Raw genomic sequence first — 18250 nt, forward strand, 5'->3', positions numbered from 1 at the left:
AAGGACATACCATTCAAAGCAAGGAGCTGATTATCATGAAATGCAATTCTTCTTTTACTTTCGTATGCTAAGTAAAAGTTTTCACAAATTTTCAATGCAAAATCTTTCACATTTTAAACATTATTTAATTCTATACCAACAACCTGTATTGAAAACACAGAGAGACGGAAACCGTAAAAAATACGTAAACTCATTTGAAACATTCTCCAGGTGTTCTCTATTTGTTCTCCTTTTTGGGGAGGGGGTAAGGGCTGAGGCAGGTATGAGAGAAACATAACATATAGACCTGTCATGCAAAAGGTCCCAAAGAAATTAAGAAACAAACCAGAATTGCGAAATATAATTTCTCTTGTACAGACTTATTGGGTTGGGGGGTGAATCAAATACCAGTAATAATATTACATGTTCATGTGCATTTAATCTTTCATGACAAGAGGGAAAATGTGCAGTAACTACTTTAAGAGTTAGTTCCCTGTCCTACCTCTACGAATATATCACTTTTTAAATACGTAATAAGGAGTTAAACCTGAAGCATTTATATTAATATTACACTCCCCAATAGTAAGATCTCTGTCCCTAAGTTTTCAATTCTGGATAACTGGTAATTACGAAATTAGTCTGATAGAAATGTGAAGAGGTTGGATCACTGCATCAGATTCTGTTTCATTGAGAAACTTGGCACACTATAGCGGTTCATTGACACTGGCTATTTGGTTTACATCTGTGCTCACATTATAATTTCTTTTGGGGATCTCTACTTTGTTGACAGTCACAACTGAGTACCATCTGAACAGGTCAGATCGATCCCTTCTGTAAGGGAAAATAGGGGTGAAATTAAGCATGGAAGTAGTCTTTTTTTTCTGATTCTAATTCAAAATATTTATTTTTTTAATTTGGCTCACATTTCTAGAATGCAATCCTAGCTCAAATATGAGAACTTTATTTAGTCAGCATGGAACACAGAGGAAGAAATGGTTCTCTCAAATCCTTAAAGGGTACCTAAAGTGAAGTAAATGTGACCAGTTTAACTTATCTGGGGCTTCTTCTTCCAGACCCCTGCAGACCTCCTGGTCCCACGCCACTATTCTGCTCTTCTCCCTTCAGCACCCTTCCAAAAACTGGCTGACTAGACCAGTTGTGGGCCACTGCGCATGTGCAACGCTGTATGCACACCTCCTCGATTGCGCTCCTGTGGCCAGGACTGTTTGCCGTCAGGACTGTTTGCCGCATGTGCAGTTTAAATGTTTATGAACTGCACAAGTGCAAAATGCTCCCATCCACGAGAGCGCAATCAGGAGGCGTGTGGCCTGAAGTCACGCATGCAGCTTTCAGAAGAGCATATTGGCTGAAGGGCAAAGAGCATAACGGCTATAAAGAACTAGGATAACTGGGGGAGGGCTAGAAGAATCCCCAGGTAAGTTAAACTGGCTGGCTTTACGCCACTTTAGGTTCCCATTAATTAATTGAGTGGTCAGTCACTCAATCTATTTTTTCTTGCTGTGGATAATATATAGCAACAAATAATAAGTTCTACTGAAACATTTACTGTGTCCATAAAGAACATCGCTGATAACCAGAATCTAATATCATAGCAAAACAGGTAACAAATATTTGTGAAAATGTAAATCGGCTTAAACAAAATTAGTGGTCATGGAAAATGAGGGATGGATAAGTGCTAGTGGTTGATGAATGAGCTGAGAAATTGTATAAAGCTGACAAAGGAAGGAAGAGAATAAGTGACAGAAGGTGAATAGTGATAGATAAGGATTGCAAGTCCAGTGATGGCTGCCGGATAAGTAGACTGATGACGAGGACCCAATATAATTAAAATATATCTTTTGTGTCACAAATGCTCTTTTTATGATGAACTCGTCAACATTAATTTACAGGACGATTACATTTTCAGTACTGGAAATAAATACAATTCAATTCACTTTTTTTCTCCAAAATTTTCTCCTAATAGATAATTTTTCATCTTCTGTTTAAAATAACTTTTCAGTACTGTCAAAATTAATTTGGTATTTTCTTGCCTTCCGGAGGCTTAAAAGGCATTTTTATTGACCAGGTCAATAACAATTGACAAGGACAAAATGAAAAAGTAAAGTTAATAATTGCCCCCTTATTCAAAAAACTGTACTGCCCTTCCAATTTGCATATTTGTTTATAAACCTATAGAAATAAAGTTGAATATACAGTACTTTCCTGGTCTCCTGTTGTCTGGCTCCCAGTGCGTCTAGGCCAGGCATGGGCAAACTTGGCCCTCCAGCTGTTAAGGAACTACAAGTCCCACAATGCATTGCAGAAGTCTGACAGCCACAGTCATGACTCATAAAGGCAAATTGTGGGACTTGTAGTTCCGTAACAGCTGGAGGGCCGAGTTTGCCCGTGCCTGGTCTGGACCCTAGCACAAGAAATCATAGTCCCTTCTCTATATCCAGATAGAGAAGGCCAGATGACCTCTTGTGCTAGGGGCAGGCTACGCACCAGAAGCCAGACATCAGGAGACCCAGAAATCATACTAAACTTTATTCAATTGCCCAAAAGTGATTCAAAAGCAATTTTGCAGAATCGTTATCTGTCATTTTGGAGTGCAATTACAATGTTGGTTCTGCAATTCTTTGGAAGTAACAGAAGTGTATGTGCAGGATTTTAGGAATGCCCATTCTGTTCCATGAAACCCTAGATATAACAAGTATCCATTAATTCTATGGCTATATGATTATCGTTATCCTCTAATATTCATGGTCGTCCTGCTGTCCATCTAAAGCTGATCTTCATGGATAACTGTAGATGTAAAGCAAAGGACATTGGATAAATTATAAGTTAAGACAAAATTGGGAATTTGGAACATAAATTATATATTTTGTAACTTGTAAATGTAAGTTATTGAAGGAATTTAGAGTTGTTGACAGATCATTTTATTTTTTTATACAGGTAGTCCCCGGTTAACGAATGAAATAAGGACTGTAGGTTCATTCTTAATCTGAATCTGTTCTTAAGTTGTGCCATCTCTGTCTCCTATACCTCCTCTGTGCCCCCCCCCCCCCCCCCGTGCCTCCAGTGTCCCCCTTTGTGTCACCTCTGCCCTTTGTACCTGTCTATACATGTTTAAAAGCCATTTTGCCATTTTCTTTGAATTTTTTTAAATCAATATTCTCAAAAACTACAAGTCCAATTTGAATTTTTTTTTCAACTTGTTCTCATGGAAACACAGAATACATGCCGTTCGTATCGGTGGGTCGTTCGTAAATCGGGGACTACCTGTAATGATAAACCCTGAAACAGAGCACTCCAATGCATATTTGCCATCTTTTCTTGGTTATTGTAATGCAGTCCCACAACTTGACCCATCGCTGTGATAGGTGGAGTCACTGGCCAATGGGGAGGATTGGACAGTTAGATGGGGGCATGTTTACTTCACTGTTTGTCTTCTTACCAATCATTTATGCGTATGTATTAGTACATCATAGGTGATTTGGGCATCAGAGGAGCTGAATGAAGGCTCTCCCTGCTGCTGCTAATCTCTCCGGTGGCGTTAAATAATATTCCCCCTCTGAGTTGTCTCAACTCGGAGGGAGGTGTAATTCTGGGTCCATCGATCACCGGAACCCTCAATTACTCTAACGCGCCCCACACAGCATATCATTGCTACTATGGGGCATCTACTTTCGTCGCCCAGCACCGAAGCCACTTGCTTTGTCAATTATTGTTTGTTTGCCCTATTCACCACTCCTTACTTGTCACTTTTGATTGCCCTCTGTCATTCTCCCTAATCTAATGCACAGCAGAAATCACATCTCATGATTGTTGATGAAAACTCTTTAATTATCGTGCACAAAGTTTAAAGGATTCATCACTTTGATATATGATTCTGGTAAATGTTGATAATGATATTGATAATAACAGACTTCATTCATTTCATATTATACTTCAGTGTTATGTTCTTGAATGGACACTGTATTTGGTAAAAAAAACTTATTTATTTATTGTTACATTCATAATATTGAAATGCAGAAATATATATGAGGCATTCCCGACATGTACAACAACAATGCATGGTAAGTACAATAACTAATAACACATACTTTTTCATCAAGGCCAAAGAGCACAAATGAAGAAGACTGGGAGGTAATCAGAGAGACATTAAGGTTGAGTGCCAGTGGCAAAAGGAAACAGTGGTGATAAAAAATTTCAGTAGCGGGTATGTTAATCGGCTGCATTATTGGCCCTATGACATTCTATATGGCAAGCATTGGTCGAAGTGACTGCTGTTGTAATATACATTTTGTACAATTTAAATGATGAGCATGTATATATAAATATATATATATTGTCCAAATTATAAAAAAACAATGAGCAAAACTATTTTAGAAAAAAAAAGCTTAAAATACTTTCCAGATGTCAATTGATGAGGTGCAACTTCATTCGATCACTGCTTGCAGTGTGATTCTAATGAAAGCAGTTAAGAGTGATGTGATTTTTTGAGTGTGGTTTTATCGTTGTGCCCATTGTTTATTTTATTCATGACTATTTTTGTTCTGCTTTGTGTTCCATTTGTAAAGCCAAAAACTTTCATTAGAATTAAGTTAGTGTATTCACATGAAACTATAAAGCATCTCAACTGTTTTTCTAATTATTGCCCCCCTCAATAATAATAATAATAATAATAATAATAATAATAATAATAATAATAATAATGTACTACCTAAACATACATAAACCCTCTAGACTTAGCTGTGGTTTCATTTTAAAATAACATTACTCAATTCTTTTGAATAAAATAATTTGCAAGACACCTAACATATCTTTTAGATATATTTGATACGAGTTAAACTTCTCAATATTAGTGAAGTAGTATCAATCAATGTAGTATGTAGTATAATTTGTTCTTTTTTTCATAATTTGTAATTGAATGTTATATAGAGCTTAAAATTGCAAATTTGAAATTAAACTTATATTTAGGGTTTACTATGAATAAATGTTTTGTGCAAATATTTTGATAAGTTTTGAAAATCAAACAAAAATTTGCTTTCCTAAAACAGAAAGAATTTGCGATAATTCAGGTTGGAGTGAGCTCGAGATGTCTCCCAGAGCACCACTGCTGAATATATGCAAATTAACCATTTTTGAAAATCAAATTCTCCCAAAATTATTTAAGGCTAACTTATTTTAATAATATTAATTACACTGACACTGATGTCTATTCTCTGTACATATTTTATTTTTCTTAATATAAATAAAAATAAATCATAATCAACAAGATGATTTTATTATTTTTGTTTCTTTATTAAGTTTAGAACTTAATGTATTTATTAAGCTTAGAAATATTGTTTTAAAGTGCTTTTATAATCAAGAGGCGCAAAATATAATGAATTCAAATTCTTGTTTGACTAAGTAGGTTTGTAAATCTTGTTTATACATAAAATATATCTCTGAAGTTAATAATAAAGCCTAGTTAATATTTACCAAGTCTGGAAATATCTGCTCTTCTAATGCTGGGCATAGACGGTTCGTTTGTTCCCTATCAATCGAGCTGATGGCTCAATTGATAATTTCCGACAGGCCGATGACCCGCCAGATCGACTCCCCGCTCGATCCCCGCGGGCGGACAATAGCGGGGAATAGAACGGAAGATCAGGAGCACCCGCGGGGACAAGCGGGGATCAATCCAGGCGCCGGCGGGGACGAGCGGGGATGCAACAGAATCGAGCCAGCGGCTCGATCCGGCGCATAAAACCTACCGTGTCTGCTCAGCATAAAGGCTTGTACAATTGTACAAGGACTGTCACCCGGGAGGGATCTAGAGTTGATCCATTGGGTGACTATGTGGGGAAGATGCGGGTTAGTGATGCATACAAGAGGGAGGCGGCTCGACAAAGTAGTGCATGACAAAGAAACACAGAGTGGGCAGGTAAGTGGGGAGTGCAATGCCCTCAGCCAGCACTCAGCCAAATGAATCCACCAGGCAGATCACTCACTGACATATAGCGGGAGATCATGTGCTTTTGTATACATGCTAGATTCTCAGCAGAGTCTGTCATTATCAGACATCTTGGTTGAGCTTAATTTACGTAGCATTAGGGTCAGATTTATTTACTGTTACAGCAATTTAAAATTCTTTATTACTTCTAGAACATAAGGTACCAGAACAGCTGTTTAAGCTCTAAAGAAAACAATAAGTCTGTTTTTAATATTTCATCAGTTCCTAAAATATATCAACAGAAGAAAATAGAACAAATATATAAATAAATAAATAAGATATGCTTACACATTATACATTATTATTTTGTCTTTTATTTTTCGCTTAAGCGTTGGCACCAGTTAAATCATATAAATACATTCAGATGTGATACTAGCAGTAAACATGAGAAATATATTATTTTAAAAATACTCTATGGAATATACAAACTTTAATAGTCTTTCTAGAGCTTACATTTTGTTAAAATAAAAAAGCATACACATTATCACTTCTCTGTAACTTCTAAGGCCAAATCTGAACATAACAAATAAGGCCCTGATTAATAATGCCATTAATTCTAAACAGATTTCTGTCATGTCTCTTTTGGCGGTGGCCCTGGGGTATGACCAACTAGCCGCTATTAAATCTCTAAGGACCTTAAGAGCACTGAGACCGCTACGTGCATTATCAAGATTTGAAGGCATCAGGGTAAGATCCTTATGCACACGGGGAAATGATCCATATATGCATAGGTACCTACGTTCAGCATTTATTTATTTTACTTCAGCAAGAAATTTTGCAAAAAATGGGTAAGAATATTAACCTTCATATTACTTTGCCAACAGGTCTTTCTTCGTACTTTAATATCTTTTAAGATTTCTCTTAGGTGCTCCATGGAGATCTCCAGAAACCATCGTTAACAAAACCTGTTCTTTTTATTAATGATGAACTACAAAAAATTGGAAAGACAAATGAGTTTATTACTTTTGTGTCTTTGTGTAGGTGTCATTGGTTAGCTTAGTAGCTAATGCCTTGGGCTACTCAGAATTAGGGGCTATAAAGTCCCTTAGGACACTGAGAGCCTTGAGACCTCTGAGGGCCCTGTCACGGTTTGAAGGGATGAGGGTAAGAACACCTGAAAAACCTTGAGATAATGCATGCATAGAAATGAATCGTGCATGTGGAAAAATATACAAAATGATAAATCCATGCAGAGATGCTGCAATAGCCTCATACGTACTGTTTATTAATAACAGATATGAGGTAGGATGCTTAACACATTGCAAAAGCTATATGGTGTTGCAACATTCCAGCTTTGCTCATAACCAAGTCTATTCAACAGAAATTAAAGAAGTTATCTTAAATCTAGGACAATAGTGATGTCAAAGATACATCTACACAGCTGTTGTTGATGCCACATGGAAGATTTGTAGAAGCACCAGTGGCAGAAAGGTTGGATCTCTGTTTTGGTATTTCCTTTTAGAAACATGGTAAACTAAATCATAATCATATAATACTGTTAGTAGTCTGATGGTTATTAAATAAATCAAAATCAGACTAAAAATTAAATTTTTTCGTACAGTAAAGTGAAATAGAATGACAACATCTAAATCAGCTGCTGGCAAAGTGATATACATCGATGCCAGCGAATTATGAAAACCCATGAAAATTCAAGTGAACCTGTAAAAGTACACATTATTACAGGAATATTTAATTGTTGTTACTCTCAGATAACTATTAAACATTATTACAATACTTGAAAAACTTACTCTAATTTAAATTATCTTATCTGGAAACTAGATACCTTCGTGAAGCAAAGTCCTGTTATCTTTCTGTTTAATAGACCCCTTGAATTTTTTTTATATAAGGCTAATAGCTATCAGGAAATGAATGTATTCTCATTGGATGCATGGGTGCATTGGCAATGTTCACATATGTGGCAATGAAAATTGATGTACAAGCATTCCCTGACCACTGTCTGTTGCCAAATCATATTCAGTGAATCATTGACTAAATGATTAATCACAACACTTCTTTTAAATAAGTTACCATCTATATGTAATAATTTGCTGTGAGTAAGCTAATGGAAACATCTTCAGACTGACACACAAGGGTGTTGCCAGACTAATCTTGTTCTTTATGTCTTCGTGACTTAGTTATGGCCCTTGGTACTCATTTTTTTTTATAAACATACTTCTTCCCCGATGAATAATACAGTGAAAAAGAACAGCCCAAATACAAAGAAAATGGCAGTAGGGAGTAGTGAGTAAAAATTGTGTTCATGGTAGGTTCACAGTGGTCATTTGCATAACTCACGCGTTAGAATAACGCGATCTATTACTGTGAACAGGCCCATAGAATTGTATGGACAGTGAGTTGATGCAACTGACCACTGTGAACAGGGCTTTAGTAATTTGATTTGAGTTATAGAATACTAAGCAATAAACATTGCCCAATTGGTTTATACATGTTGTCTGGTTGTAGTCTATTAAGAGGTCGCAATATTATTATAGTAGCTGTTGTTGTCTTTGCAGCATTTCTCTTTAAATGTATTCCCATTTATCTACTCCAATAATGGTTGTCAATCATATTGCACAAAAATGCTAAAACAATGATATCAAGAGAACATCTAGTATGTTGAGATTTAGAGAGAGAAGATCTAAATGTTAAACTACTGAAATAATTATTTCACCGAAAAAATGCTAGTCCAACAGCCAGAGGTTTCTTATCTTTAAGAAAACTTGTGTAGATACTAACAGAAGAAACAACGACTACAGCACTAAAATTAGTACATACATGCCTAGATATTTGAAACCTAAAATGGCACATTTCTTGTGTGGCAGTCGCTGATACAAGGCTACCTGACATCTATTTGTTAGAAGAGAAATAAATAAGAATGGCATAAAACTCAGACATTATACGGATCTCTAAAGGAAATCAGTAAGTTTTCATGGCCCAAGTTTTTATGGCCCAATATACTGTTTATAACTGTTAAAAATAAGTGGATATGCAGCAAGAGTCTCCATTGATTTAATCAAAAATATAATATTTCAATGCATGCATTCTATGGTAAAACCACGCAAGCATGGTACACATTGCTCGATTTTAAGAAATAAATCTAGACAACTCAACTTTCAAAAAATTAAAGTTGAACTGTCATATATGCATGCTCACTGGATTGGTTTTTTTTTATAGATGAAATTGCATTTCAAACTTCAAGTCCAATAAAATATCAAATAAGTAATTCAAGTTCACCTACACCCACGTGTCTATTAGTAGTGCAATACCTCCAATGCTACGCTTGCATGGGTAATTTCAAATGTGATATACTGATTATTAATTTGCATGAAGTTATCAAATTGTTTATTAGGCTTTTTTAGGAATAACCATAACCTACTACTGGTCATCTTCTTCAGTAGCCTACTACTAAAAATATTTCTTTTAAGTTTCAGTACTGTACTCATACAATTTCCAGTCTATTCAAACAACACCTACAAATTTCAAAGGTGCTCATTAACACCTTGTTTTATAGAAAAAACTGCCTATGTAGATTCTCATATGTGAGTAGCATTGTGAAGCACTGCTATTTACTGTATGATATATAACTAAAATGTCTGAAAAATAAATGAAAACTGTACCAAACTAAAATGTATTAGTAATAATAAGATTCAGTTGATGTTAGTGTTTATGCTTTTAGAATATGGTGATCACAGCTGAAAGTTTTAAAGGGACTCTGACCATATCTCAATGGCCATGCGTGTCACTTCCTCTTCCTGCTTCATTCAGTGAGGCACTTCTCTCACAAAGAAGACAGTGGTGACCCGGAAGTTATAACATAAAGATGGCAGCCGCGATTTTTAAATTGAACGAAAACTATTTGGTGTAGAATGGCAATTCAGGCATCAAATGAAAGAGGAGAGCTACAGAAAGGTATTCATCTTTAAGGACTTTGCAGTACCGGTCGGAGTCTCTTTAAAGGCATACCCAGAGGTGCTCGGAGTCCCTTTAAATAGGAATGATACTATTAAAGCTAAATATGCAAAAAAAAAGTATATATATTTTTTATTAATACTAGCCGACCCACGGCGTAGCAGACACCACATAAGGGGGTAGCAGGCAGGAAGGGGGTATTCGGCACAGCAGCGGGGAGGGGGGTCGGACCCCCCCTCCCTCACCTGGGTCCCTCATGTGCGCTCCCCCTCCAGCTTAAGTTTGCAGCAGGGAGGGGGGTCAGACCCTCCTCCCTCTCCTGGGTCCCCCATGTGCGCTCCCCCTCCAGCTTAAGTTCACAGCGGGGAGGTGGTCGGACCCCCCCTCCCTCACCTGGGTCCCCATGTGCACTCCCCCTCCAGCTTAATTTTGTGGTGGGGGGGTCGGACCCCCCCCCTTCACCTGGGTCCCCCATCTGCACTTCCCCTGTAGCTGAGTTGAGCAGCAGCCGCCGTTATTAGTAAGAGGCAGCGGGCGGGGATGAGTCACCTCTTCCGTGTTCCAGCGTGCGTTCCACTGTTGTCACTTCCTGCAATGCCGCCCACTGTATTGTAAGTGGACGGCATTGCAGGAAATGACGACAGTGGAACACACGCTGGAACGTGGAAGAGGTGAGTCATCCCCGCCCGCTGCCTCTTACTGATAGCGGCGGCTGCTGCTCAACTTAAGCTAGAGGGGGAGCGCAGATGGGAGACCCAGGTGAGGAAGGGGGGCCAATCCCCCTTCCCGCCCCTGTGCCCAATACCCCTTCCTGCCCGCTACCCCCTCCAGCTCGGCGGACACCCTCCAGCTTCGCAGCAAGTCTAGGACTGCCCCTGGGGGCAGGGCACTACTTCTTCTTCTTGCTTGGGCCGGCCCCTTCTTCTGCTTGGACCGGCCCTGGGGGCAGGGCGATACTTCTTCTTCTTGCTCGAAGGTTGAGGCATGTAGCCTATTATATATATAGATTACATTGTTTATAAACATTGAATCTAATAACCTATTAATAATTAGGATGTTTTCTATCAAAATCAGGCATAGATCAGAATTGCCAGTTCTTTAACACAAACCCGAGACAAAAATCAAATATGTAAGAAAAGGGAAGCTTCCCGCACTGTCCTTGGTTGCTGCCCAAGACCCTCCAGAACATTGAGGCCACCCTCCTTTTCTGGCACAAGTGCAGCTCACACAAGCACAGCCACACCGGCACATAAATAGCTTCAGCTTACTGTGCAGGCATGGCCATACTCGCGCAGGTTCAGCAGGGCTGCGCTCATGTCTGAAGAGGAGCACAGTCTTGACGTTCAGTCTGAAAAGCCCTTGTTGGAATTCTTTGGGGGGGGGGAGGGGGCAGGCTCGACAGCATGGGACCAGAGGACGGCATGGGAAGCCTCTCCAGGATCAAGAGGCTTCCTTCTTCTTAGAGTATGTGTTTTTGTACCTGAGACTTGCCTCGGTCACACTTTAAACAAAAATACTGTTTATAGAGTAGGTGACCATCGGCAGCTGTAGAATGCAAAGAGTGTTCCCACTGCTTTGTAGTGCATTATGTACTACAAAAATAGTGGTGGCTGCACTGTTCTCATATTAGGGCTGGTGCCCAGCAAGAGCGCTTCTGAGCGCTTTCTAAAATGCCAGCGCTTCGAAAAGCGCTTGGCTAATGTATTTGTATTGGATAGATAAAACCAGAGTGATGTGATTTTTTCCCAAATGAAAACACAGGTCCTGTTGGAGGCGATTCAGCCTTAATGTTAGGTATAGGAAAAGTGGAAAATCGTTCAAAAAAACGTTGAACAGAGTGATCTTTCATGTATTTTTTTTGCAAAAGCTGTTCACTTTCAAGTCAAAGTGTACAAAAAGTAAAAAATAGCTATACCAAAATGCTTTAAAAATCTCTAGGCATAACGAGAAAATCATTAGGCACATGCCTGAAAAAGCTTCTAAAATCGCTTAGCGTTTGCGATTTTTGGTGCACTTTTTTCAAGCGCCGTCAATTTTGAAAATTGCCCTAAAAGAATTGTGCAATGATTGCCTATGAGAGTGTTCACATCTGAGCGGTTTGTTTCTGATCCGCTCAGCAAAGCACTGCCTGTACCATTTTCTGAGTGTTTTTTCTCAATAGAAGGCATCTTGAAATCGCAAAGTGCTTAAAAAAGCGCTTTGTATATTGATTTCCCCAGTGCTTTTTCCTCAGCGCATTTTCAAAAATTGAAAATCGCTGCCGTCAGCAAAGCCTTAATGCCTCTAACGCTTAGACACGTGTTATATGTGATGATGTCATCAAGTATTGTGTTTCTACTGAGTGGCACTCCAGTCAGGAAGACCACGTAGGTTGAAACCTCCTTGGTCACCTGAAGGATTGTTGGCAGTATTCCAAAGTTCAACTAACACCATCAGTTTCATAAAATCAGGCATCTTTGTTCACTATCACTCAGTTGCATTCTTGGCTTGAAGATGTCTCAGGGGCCTGTTGCCGCTATGCATGCATACTAGCTTAATAGCACAGGATGAGCTATAATGTATGTTTTTCCATGTTGTAAATGCATAGAAGTGAGCTAGGTTTGCTATATTTAGGCCTCAATTCACTAAGCTTTATCAAACACTTTATCGAACGTTTGATAATTTACCTCATGGGTAAAATCTAATTTTGAATGCACTAAGGTGTCATAGATTTATTGAATATTTTATCGATAAAACATTTGATAAATATATAACACCTTAGTGAATTCAAAATTAGATTTTACCCATGAGGTAAATTATCAAACGTTCGATAAAGTGTTTGATAAAGCTTAGTGAATTGAGGCCTTAGTGTTTTTGTACATTTGAAGATTTAAAATAATTTTTTCATAAAGTAGATTGATTCCATGAAACAGCAGGTGCTAGATGGACTGTTGAATATTTATAATGTCATTAAGCACACTCATAAGTGTTCACAGGGAGACCACAGGGATGTGGAGGCAAAGGAAGGTAAGTATGTGAGGGGTATGATGTAGCTTGTAGAAATGGCGACCTTTTTCTCCTTTTAAACTCCCCCATAGCGTTTATTTTCGGGGTAGGTCTTATATTTCAAGCATGCTCAAAATTCCAGCTAGGGCTTTTTTTTTTTTTAAGGGTAGGTCTTAATTTCAGGAAAAGAGAGTATATATGTCAAAGGAATTGCAGGGACAGGGATAATCTCAGGCTGTTTTACAGTAAACAATGCCCAGCACAAGACAAATTGTGCCTCTGCTTTTATCTCAGTATGTGTCATCTGTCTTTTATGACCTAAGAAAAAGAATAGGCTTGTAAATGCTGTAGTGAACCAATGTAGTTTGAGCTGTGTTGACGTGCATTGGTCAAAATGCTGAGCAATAAACAAAAAAAACCAAAAACAAAAAAAAACCCCTAAACATATAAAGTAAACATGCATATCAGATTAAAAAAGAAACTCTAAACAAATAGGATAAAAATATGTAGCTTAATAATGTTAACAGGCAATTGTCTGTATTAGAAACTGCACATATAAGATACAATAAAGGGTGATTGCAGGTCAAAATATAGAGTAGGTCCAGAGATATACATTGCTGAAACTGAGTTGAGAGGAAAGTGAAGTTAATGTTAAGTTGTTGTGGATTCATGTTGGGCAATCAAGCAACCAATTATCATAAAGGATGTTGTTAAAGAAATTTGAATTTGCACATTACTGCAGCAGGTTTAACATTTTGAAGTACTGATCATCTTCTGGAGTAAAAAAACAAGCAAAAAAAACATAAAAATAAGAGACATAGATAAAAACAGTATCATAGTTTTCCTCAGTGATTGGGTGCAGTGTTTTGTATTGTGCCCAGACTTACTTTCTAATTTCTGTTGTTCCGGTTCATGACAGGTTTGATTTACATTCATTTAACTCATTTTAAAAGGTATTCTTTGGTATGCAGCACATTCTCTTTTGTGTAGTTCTTTTTTTCTGGTAAAAGTAAACGCAGCTAGCTAGAGTGTGTGGTTACAGAAATTCCATAGTAGTACTTTTTTAAGATAGCATTAGTAGCAATACAGGTCATTTGACAGTTAAAGGACCCTATTCTATTCACCTTTTCTCCTAGGTGATATTTTCATGCCTTATCAATAAAATTCCATTCAAGCCACCAGCAAGCAAGAAAATACTCAGAATAATTTTGACAGTCCTTTTTCTAAGGCCCGGGTTAACATTAGCGTTTTTTTGCGGAACGTAACCGGAATGTATACTGTACAAACGGAATGGATGTGGAAGGATCCAATGTTAACCTATGGATCCATTCACATGCGTCTGTTGGTCTGGATACTTTCCGTACGTTCCGTTCCCCGGTCCTAAAAAATGCTGCAGTCCCTAATTTCCAGACCATTCTGCCCAGCGAAACGGAATCGGACAAAAAATGCTGCAGCATTGGGGCAGTGAAAAACAAAATGTTTCTTCACACTAGTAAAGAAACGGACCGTTACACGGGAGATAGGGGGATGTGGGGACGCAATCCTGAGCGGCGGGAGGGTGAGGGAGGGTAAAATACATACCTAATGCTCTTTTGAAGCCGGCGGTAGAGGCTTCCATCTTCTTCCGCGTCATGTGGCTACATGACGCGTCATGTGACTAGTCACATGACGCGCTGTGTAGTCACAGCGGAAGAAGAGGAAGCCTCTACCGCCGGCTTCAAAAGAGCATCAGGTATGTATTTAACGGTAAACTGAGTGAAAACTGATCTGATCAATCCTTGATCTGATCCGTTTTCACTTTCCATTTGGCAATGTGCACAGAGCCATCTGGATCCGGTGAAGCGGAGAATGGATCTGTTTGGCTCAAAACGCAAATGTAACCGGGCCTAATTGTTTTTGGTACTTTTTCAATTGTAGGGTGCAACTGATAAAGTTACTAATTGCGGTGTGCTAAAAACAGAAGATAAAATAGTGTACAAGATACAGAGGCGCCAAAAGAATAAAAGGTAATTAAATGAACTTAAAAAAAAAACTGGTTAAACAGAGGAGGCAGCGGTGGTCTTACCCCCTCCAAACAGACACAGGCAAGGACTGCGATTCAGACAGTCAACAATTTATTCGGAACTCCAAGGACTGCGATTCAGACAGTCAACAATTTATTCGGAACTCCACTTGGAGTTCCGAATAAATTGTTGACTGTCTGAATCGCAGTCCTTGCCTGTGTCTGTTTGGAGGGGGTAAGACCACCGCTGCCTCCTCTGTTTAACCAGTTGGTTTTTTAAGTTCATTTAATTACCTTTTATTCTTTTGGCGCCTCTGTATCTTGTACACTACATTGAGTCCACCCTGGGTGGAGGGTTGTTACCCTATTTTCCTGTCTACAGAGAGCGACTTTTTATTCCTGAGTGGGGTCAGGATTGTTCTCCCCACCTGCCTATACAGTGGTTGCCTATTGGTAACCCTGGTTTGTAAGTATAATTTTAACTTCTCATTTATTTTGTTGTCCCCAAGACGAATTACACTATTGGGGCTCTTGGTGTCCCTCTGCTTTATTTAGAAGATAAAATAGGATCTCCTGGCAGAAAACTTAGGAGAAAAAGTGAAATGAATGAACACCAAAGAGTTTTAATAAGAGATCATTATGGTTCCAAAGAGAAGAGAAAGGGTTGTCAGTATTTTACTTTCCAGAAAAGGGGAAAAGAACACTTGGAAAGTTTTGAACTTATTTTTTCCTCAGTTAAGAGTAGATGCTGAAATAAAAAAAATGAATTTACTGCTGATATTTACATGATTTTAGAGTTTGCTACTTTCTGTTTAACTCAAGATGGTTTTGTGAGCAGGATCCAGCTTGGAATTATATGATTTCCTCTCTAAAAAATAAATGTCAAAAGGTCATGTTATGGCACAGTAAGTATTCAATATCCCTGTGGTCTTTAGCATTATATATATTTACATTAAATATGACATATATTTATTCAAGTATGATTTGTGTGAAATACATAATTATTTAAAGAGCATGTGGAGGCCTAATAAAAAAATATATACTTACCTGGGGCTTCCTCCAGCCCCTGGCAGCAGACATGTCCCACGCTACAGCTCTGATTCCAGCCACCGGCTCTGGGTCCCCTCTCGAGGTCATTCTCTACTGCCCCTGCATGAGCGCCACTGTCAATCAAGACCAGGTTCTCTGGAGTGTACTGCGCAGGTGAAGAACTACTGCGCCTGCGCAGTACACTGCACACCACATGCAAGTGATTGACAGCGGCGCTCATGCAAGCTCAGTAGAAAATGACCTCAGGAAATCAGCTTCTGCAACGGAGGGGACCGGGAACCAGCGGCTAAGAGCTGAGCTGCGGTGTGGGACATGTTGGCTGCCAGGGGCTGGAAGAAGCCCCGGGTAAGTAGATCTTATTTTTTTTTTTATTGAGATTGGACATTCGCATAAGAAATGTTAAAATATTTTTTTAGCGTTAATAAACTAATCTAACAGATAACGAAGCTGAAGAAACAAAAACAAAAAACACCCGGCCGCCGGGAGCCCGATCTGGTGTAACATCGTCTAGTTGGGTTTAGGGTGAGGTAGTTCTGGTATTATTAAACTCACAAGGATGGGTTGCTTCAAGGAGGCAACCACTCGTTTGCACAGATGGGGAAGTGCCGTCCCCACTCGGCCTTTTCTTGCTGGGTGTCGGTCTCAACTCCAAATGAAAAAATATTCTGCTCGCTGTGCTAGCGAGGACGAAAAACCCTACTACGTAGGGTATAACTGATTTGGAAGATAGGAGGCGCCCAATTGGAGAATTTGTGTAATTAAAAAGAGAATAGACTCTAAATCTAGAGACACGTATTCTCTATAGATTAGACAATAGTCAAAACGTGATTGAATATGATTTCATTTATTAAATGCGAACAGCACTGTGACTGAGAGTCACAGTGCTGTTCGCATTTAATAAATGAAATCATATTCAATCACGTTTTGACTATAGTCTAATCTATAGAGAATACGTGTCTCTAGATTTAGAGTCTATTCTCTTTTTAATTACACAAATTTTCCAATTGGGCGCCTCCTATCTTCCTAATCTAACAGATATTTATAGTTGATCTATTAATAAGAATACAAAATGGCTCTTAAAGTTAGGAAACAATTTTGTAGTGTTTGAAAATAATGCATTTTTGCAAAGTATTATTTTTTCACAATCTCTTACAACAAATTACACAAGAATGCAAGTCCATGTTTTAATAATTATTTCAGATTACATTAAATATTTAATCTCTGCCTTTCAATAATTCAGTGAGCCCCTTTTAAACAATACATCGCATGACTGAAGTTTGAAATTTAACAAATAAAATGTCTAAATTAAAAGAATTCTGTTTGTTTAGATTGTTTGCATACAGAGAATGGGATAAAAGTCTTAGTGAATACATCATTACTGCGTGCTTGGCTTTGCACAATACAGTAGTGGCTACTAGTAATGCAGTTTGTGAATGATTCATGTGATGCAGTTGCTTGCAATAAGAGTTTTTCAGCTATAGGATTATTTTCATCTGCATGGTTAATAGCACACTTTTTTTCAGAAGTGATTCATCCATTTATACTTTTTAGTTTACTATACTGTTTCTGATAAAGGGTCATTTGCTACAGTGATACTGATTTTTAGCTAAACTATTATCATATGTTACCATATGTCTGTAGGTACAACAGTGCTGATTTGCATATTTCATTTCATGATCAGTCTGACATTTAAATGTACCTATCTCTCTGCCAAGTTGGAAATTAGAAAAAAAAAACTCTATGGGCCTGATCCAATTCCCCTTTTCTCCTAGGTGAAACACATCTTATCAATACAATTACTTATAAGCCACCAGCAAGCCAGAAAATACTCTGAATATTTTTGACAGTACAGTCAAAAATATTTACTTTTTGGTACTTTTTCAATTACATAGCGCTGAAAGAGTATTTTAAACAGAAAATGAAAAATTATCTCCTGGGAGAAACTGAATTGAAAAATGGAATTGGATCAGACCCTATGAGTTAATTGGTTTTCTAGTTAAGGGAAATATATCGTGTTTTTTTTTTTACATTTAATTAATTTACGTTAGACGTTTGTTTGTTTTTTATTCACATATACAGAAAGTATATTTCAGAAAGAAAGAAGTATAAATTAATATAACATTTTTAGCATGTGGACCATCATGCGGAGTTACAAAGCAGATATTGATAGCCGTTAAGATCAAATCTTACTTCCTGGTGTGAGATAAGATTAGAGATTGTGCAGAAATTCATAACAGGGAACTACTGCAGTGATATTCTCAAAAATCCATACATTTCTGAAAACTCAAAAAAATTGTGACGCCAAATATTCATTATTAATCTAT

General features: G+C 38.0%; 1 protein-coding gene across 1 annotated transcript in view; it reads left to right on the forward strand.

The window, feature by feature from the left end:
* LOC137525001 (sodium channel protein type 2 subunit alpha-like) overlaps positions 1–18250 on the forward strand; it is a 310605-nt gene that overhangs the window by 265086 nt on the left and 27269 nt on the right. The window contains exon 21 of the mRNA XM_068245618.1: positions 6962–7084. Coding sequence (XP_068101719.1) covers positions 6962–7084 — 123 coding nt within the window. The remainder of the gene's footprint in view (positions 1–6961; positions 7085–18250) is intronic.

This window comes from Hyperolius riggenbachi, chromosome 7, assembly GCF_040937935.1.
Source record: "Hyperolius riggenbachi isolate aHypRig1 chromosome 7, aHypRig1.pri, whole genome shotgun sequence".
Taxonomy (NCBI): domain Eukaryota; kingdom Metazoa; phylum Chordata; class Amphibia; order Anura; family Hyperoliidae; genus Hyperolius; species Hyperolius riggenbachi.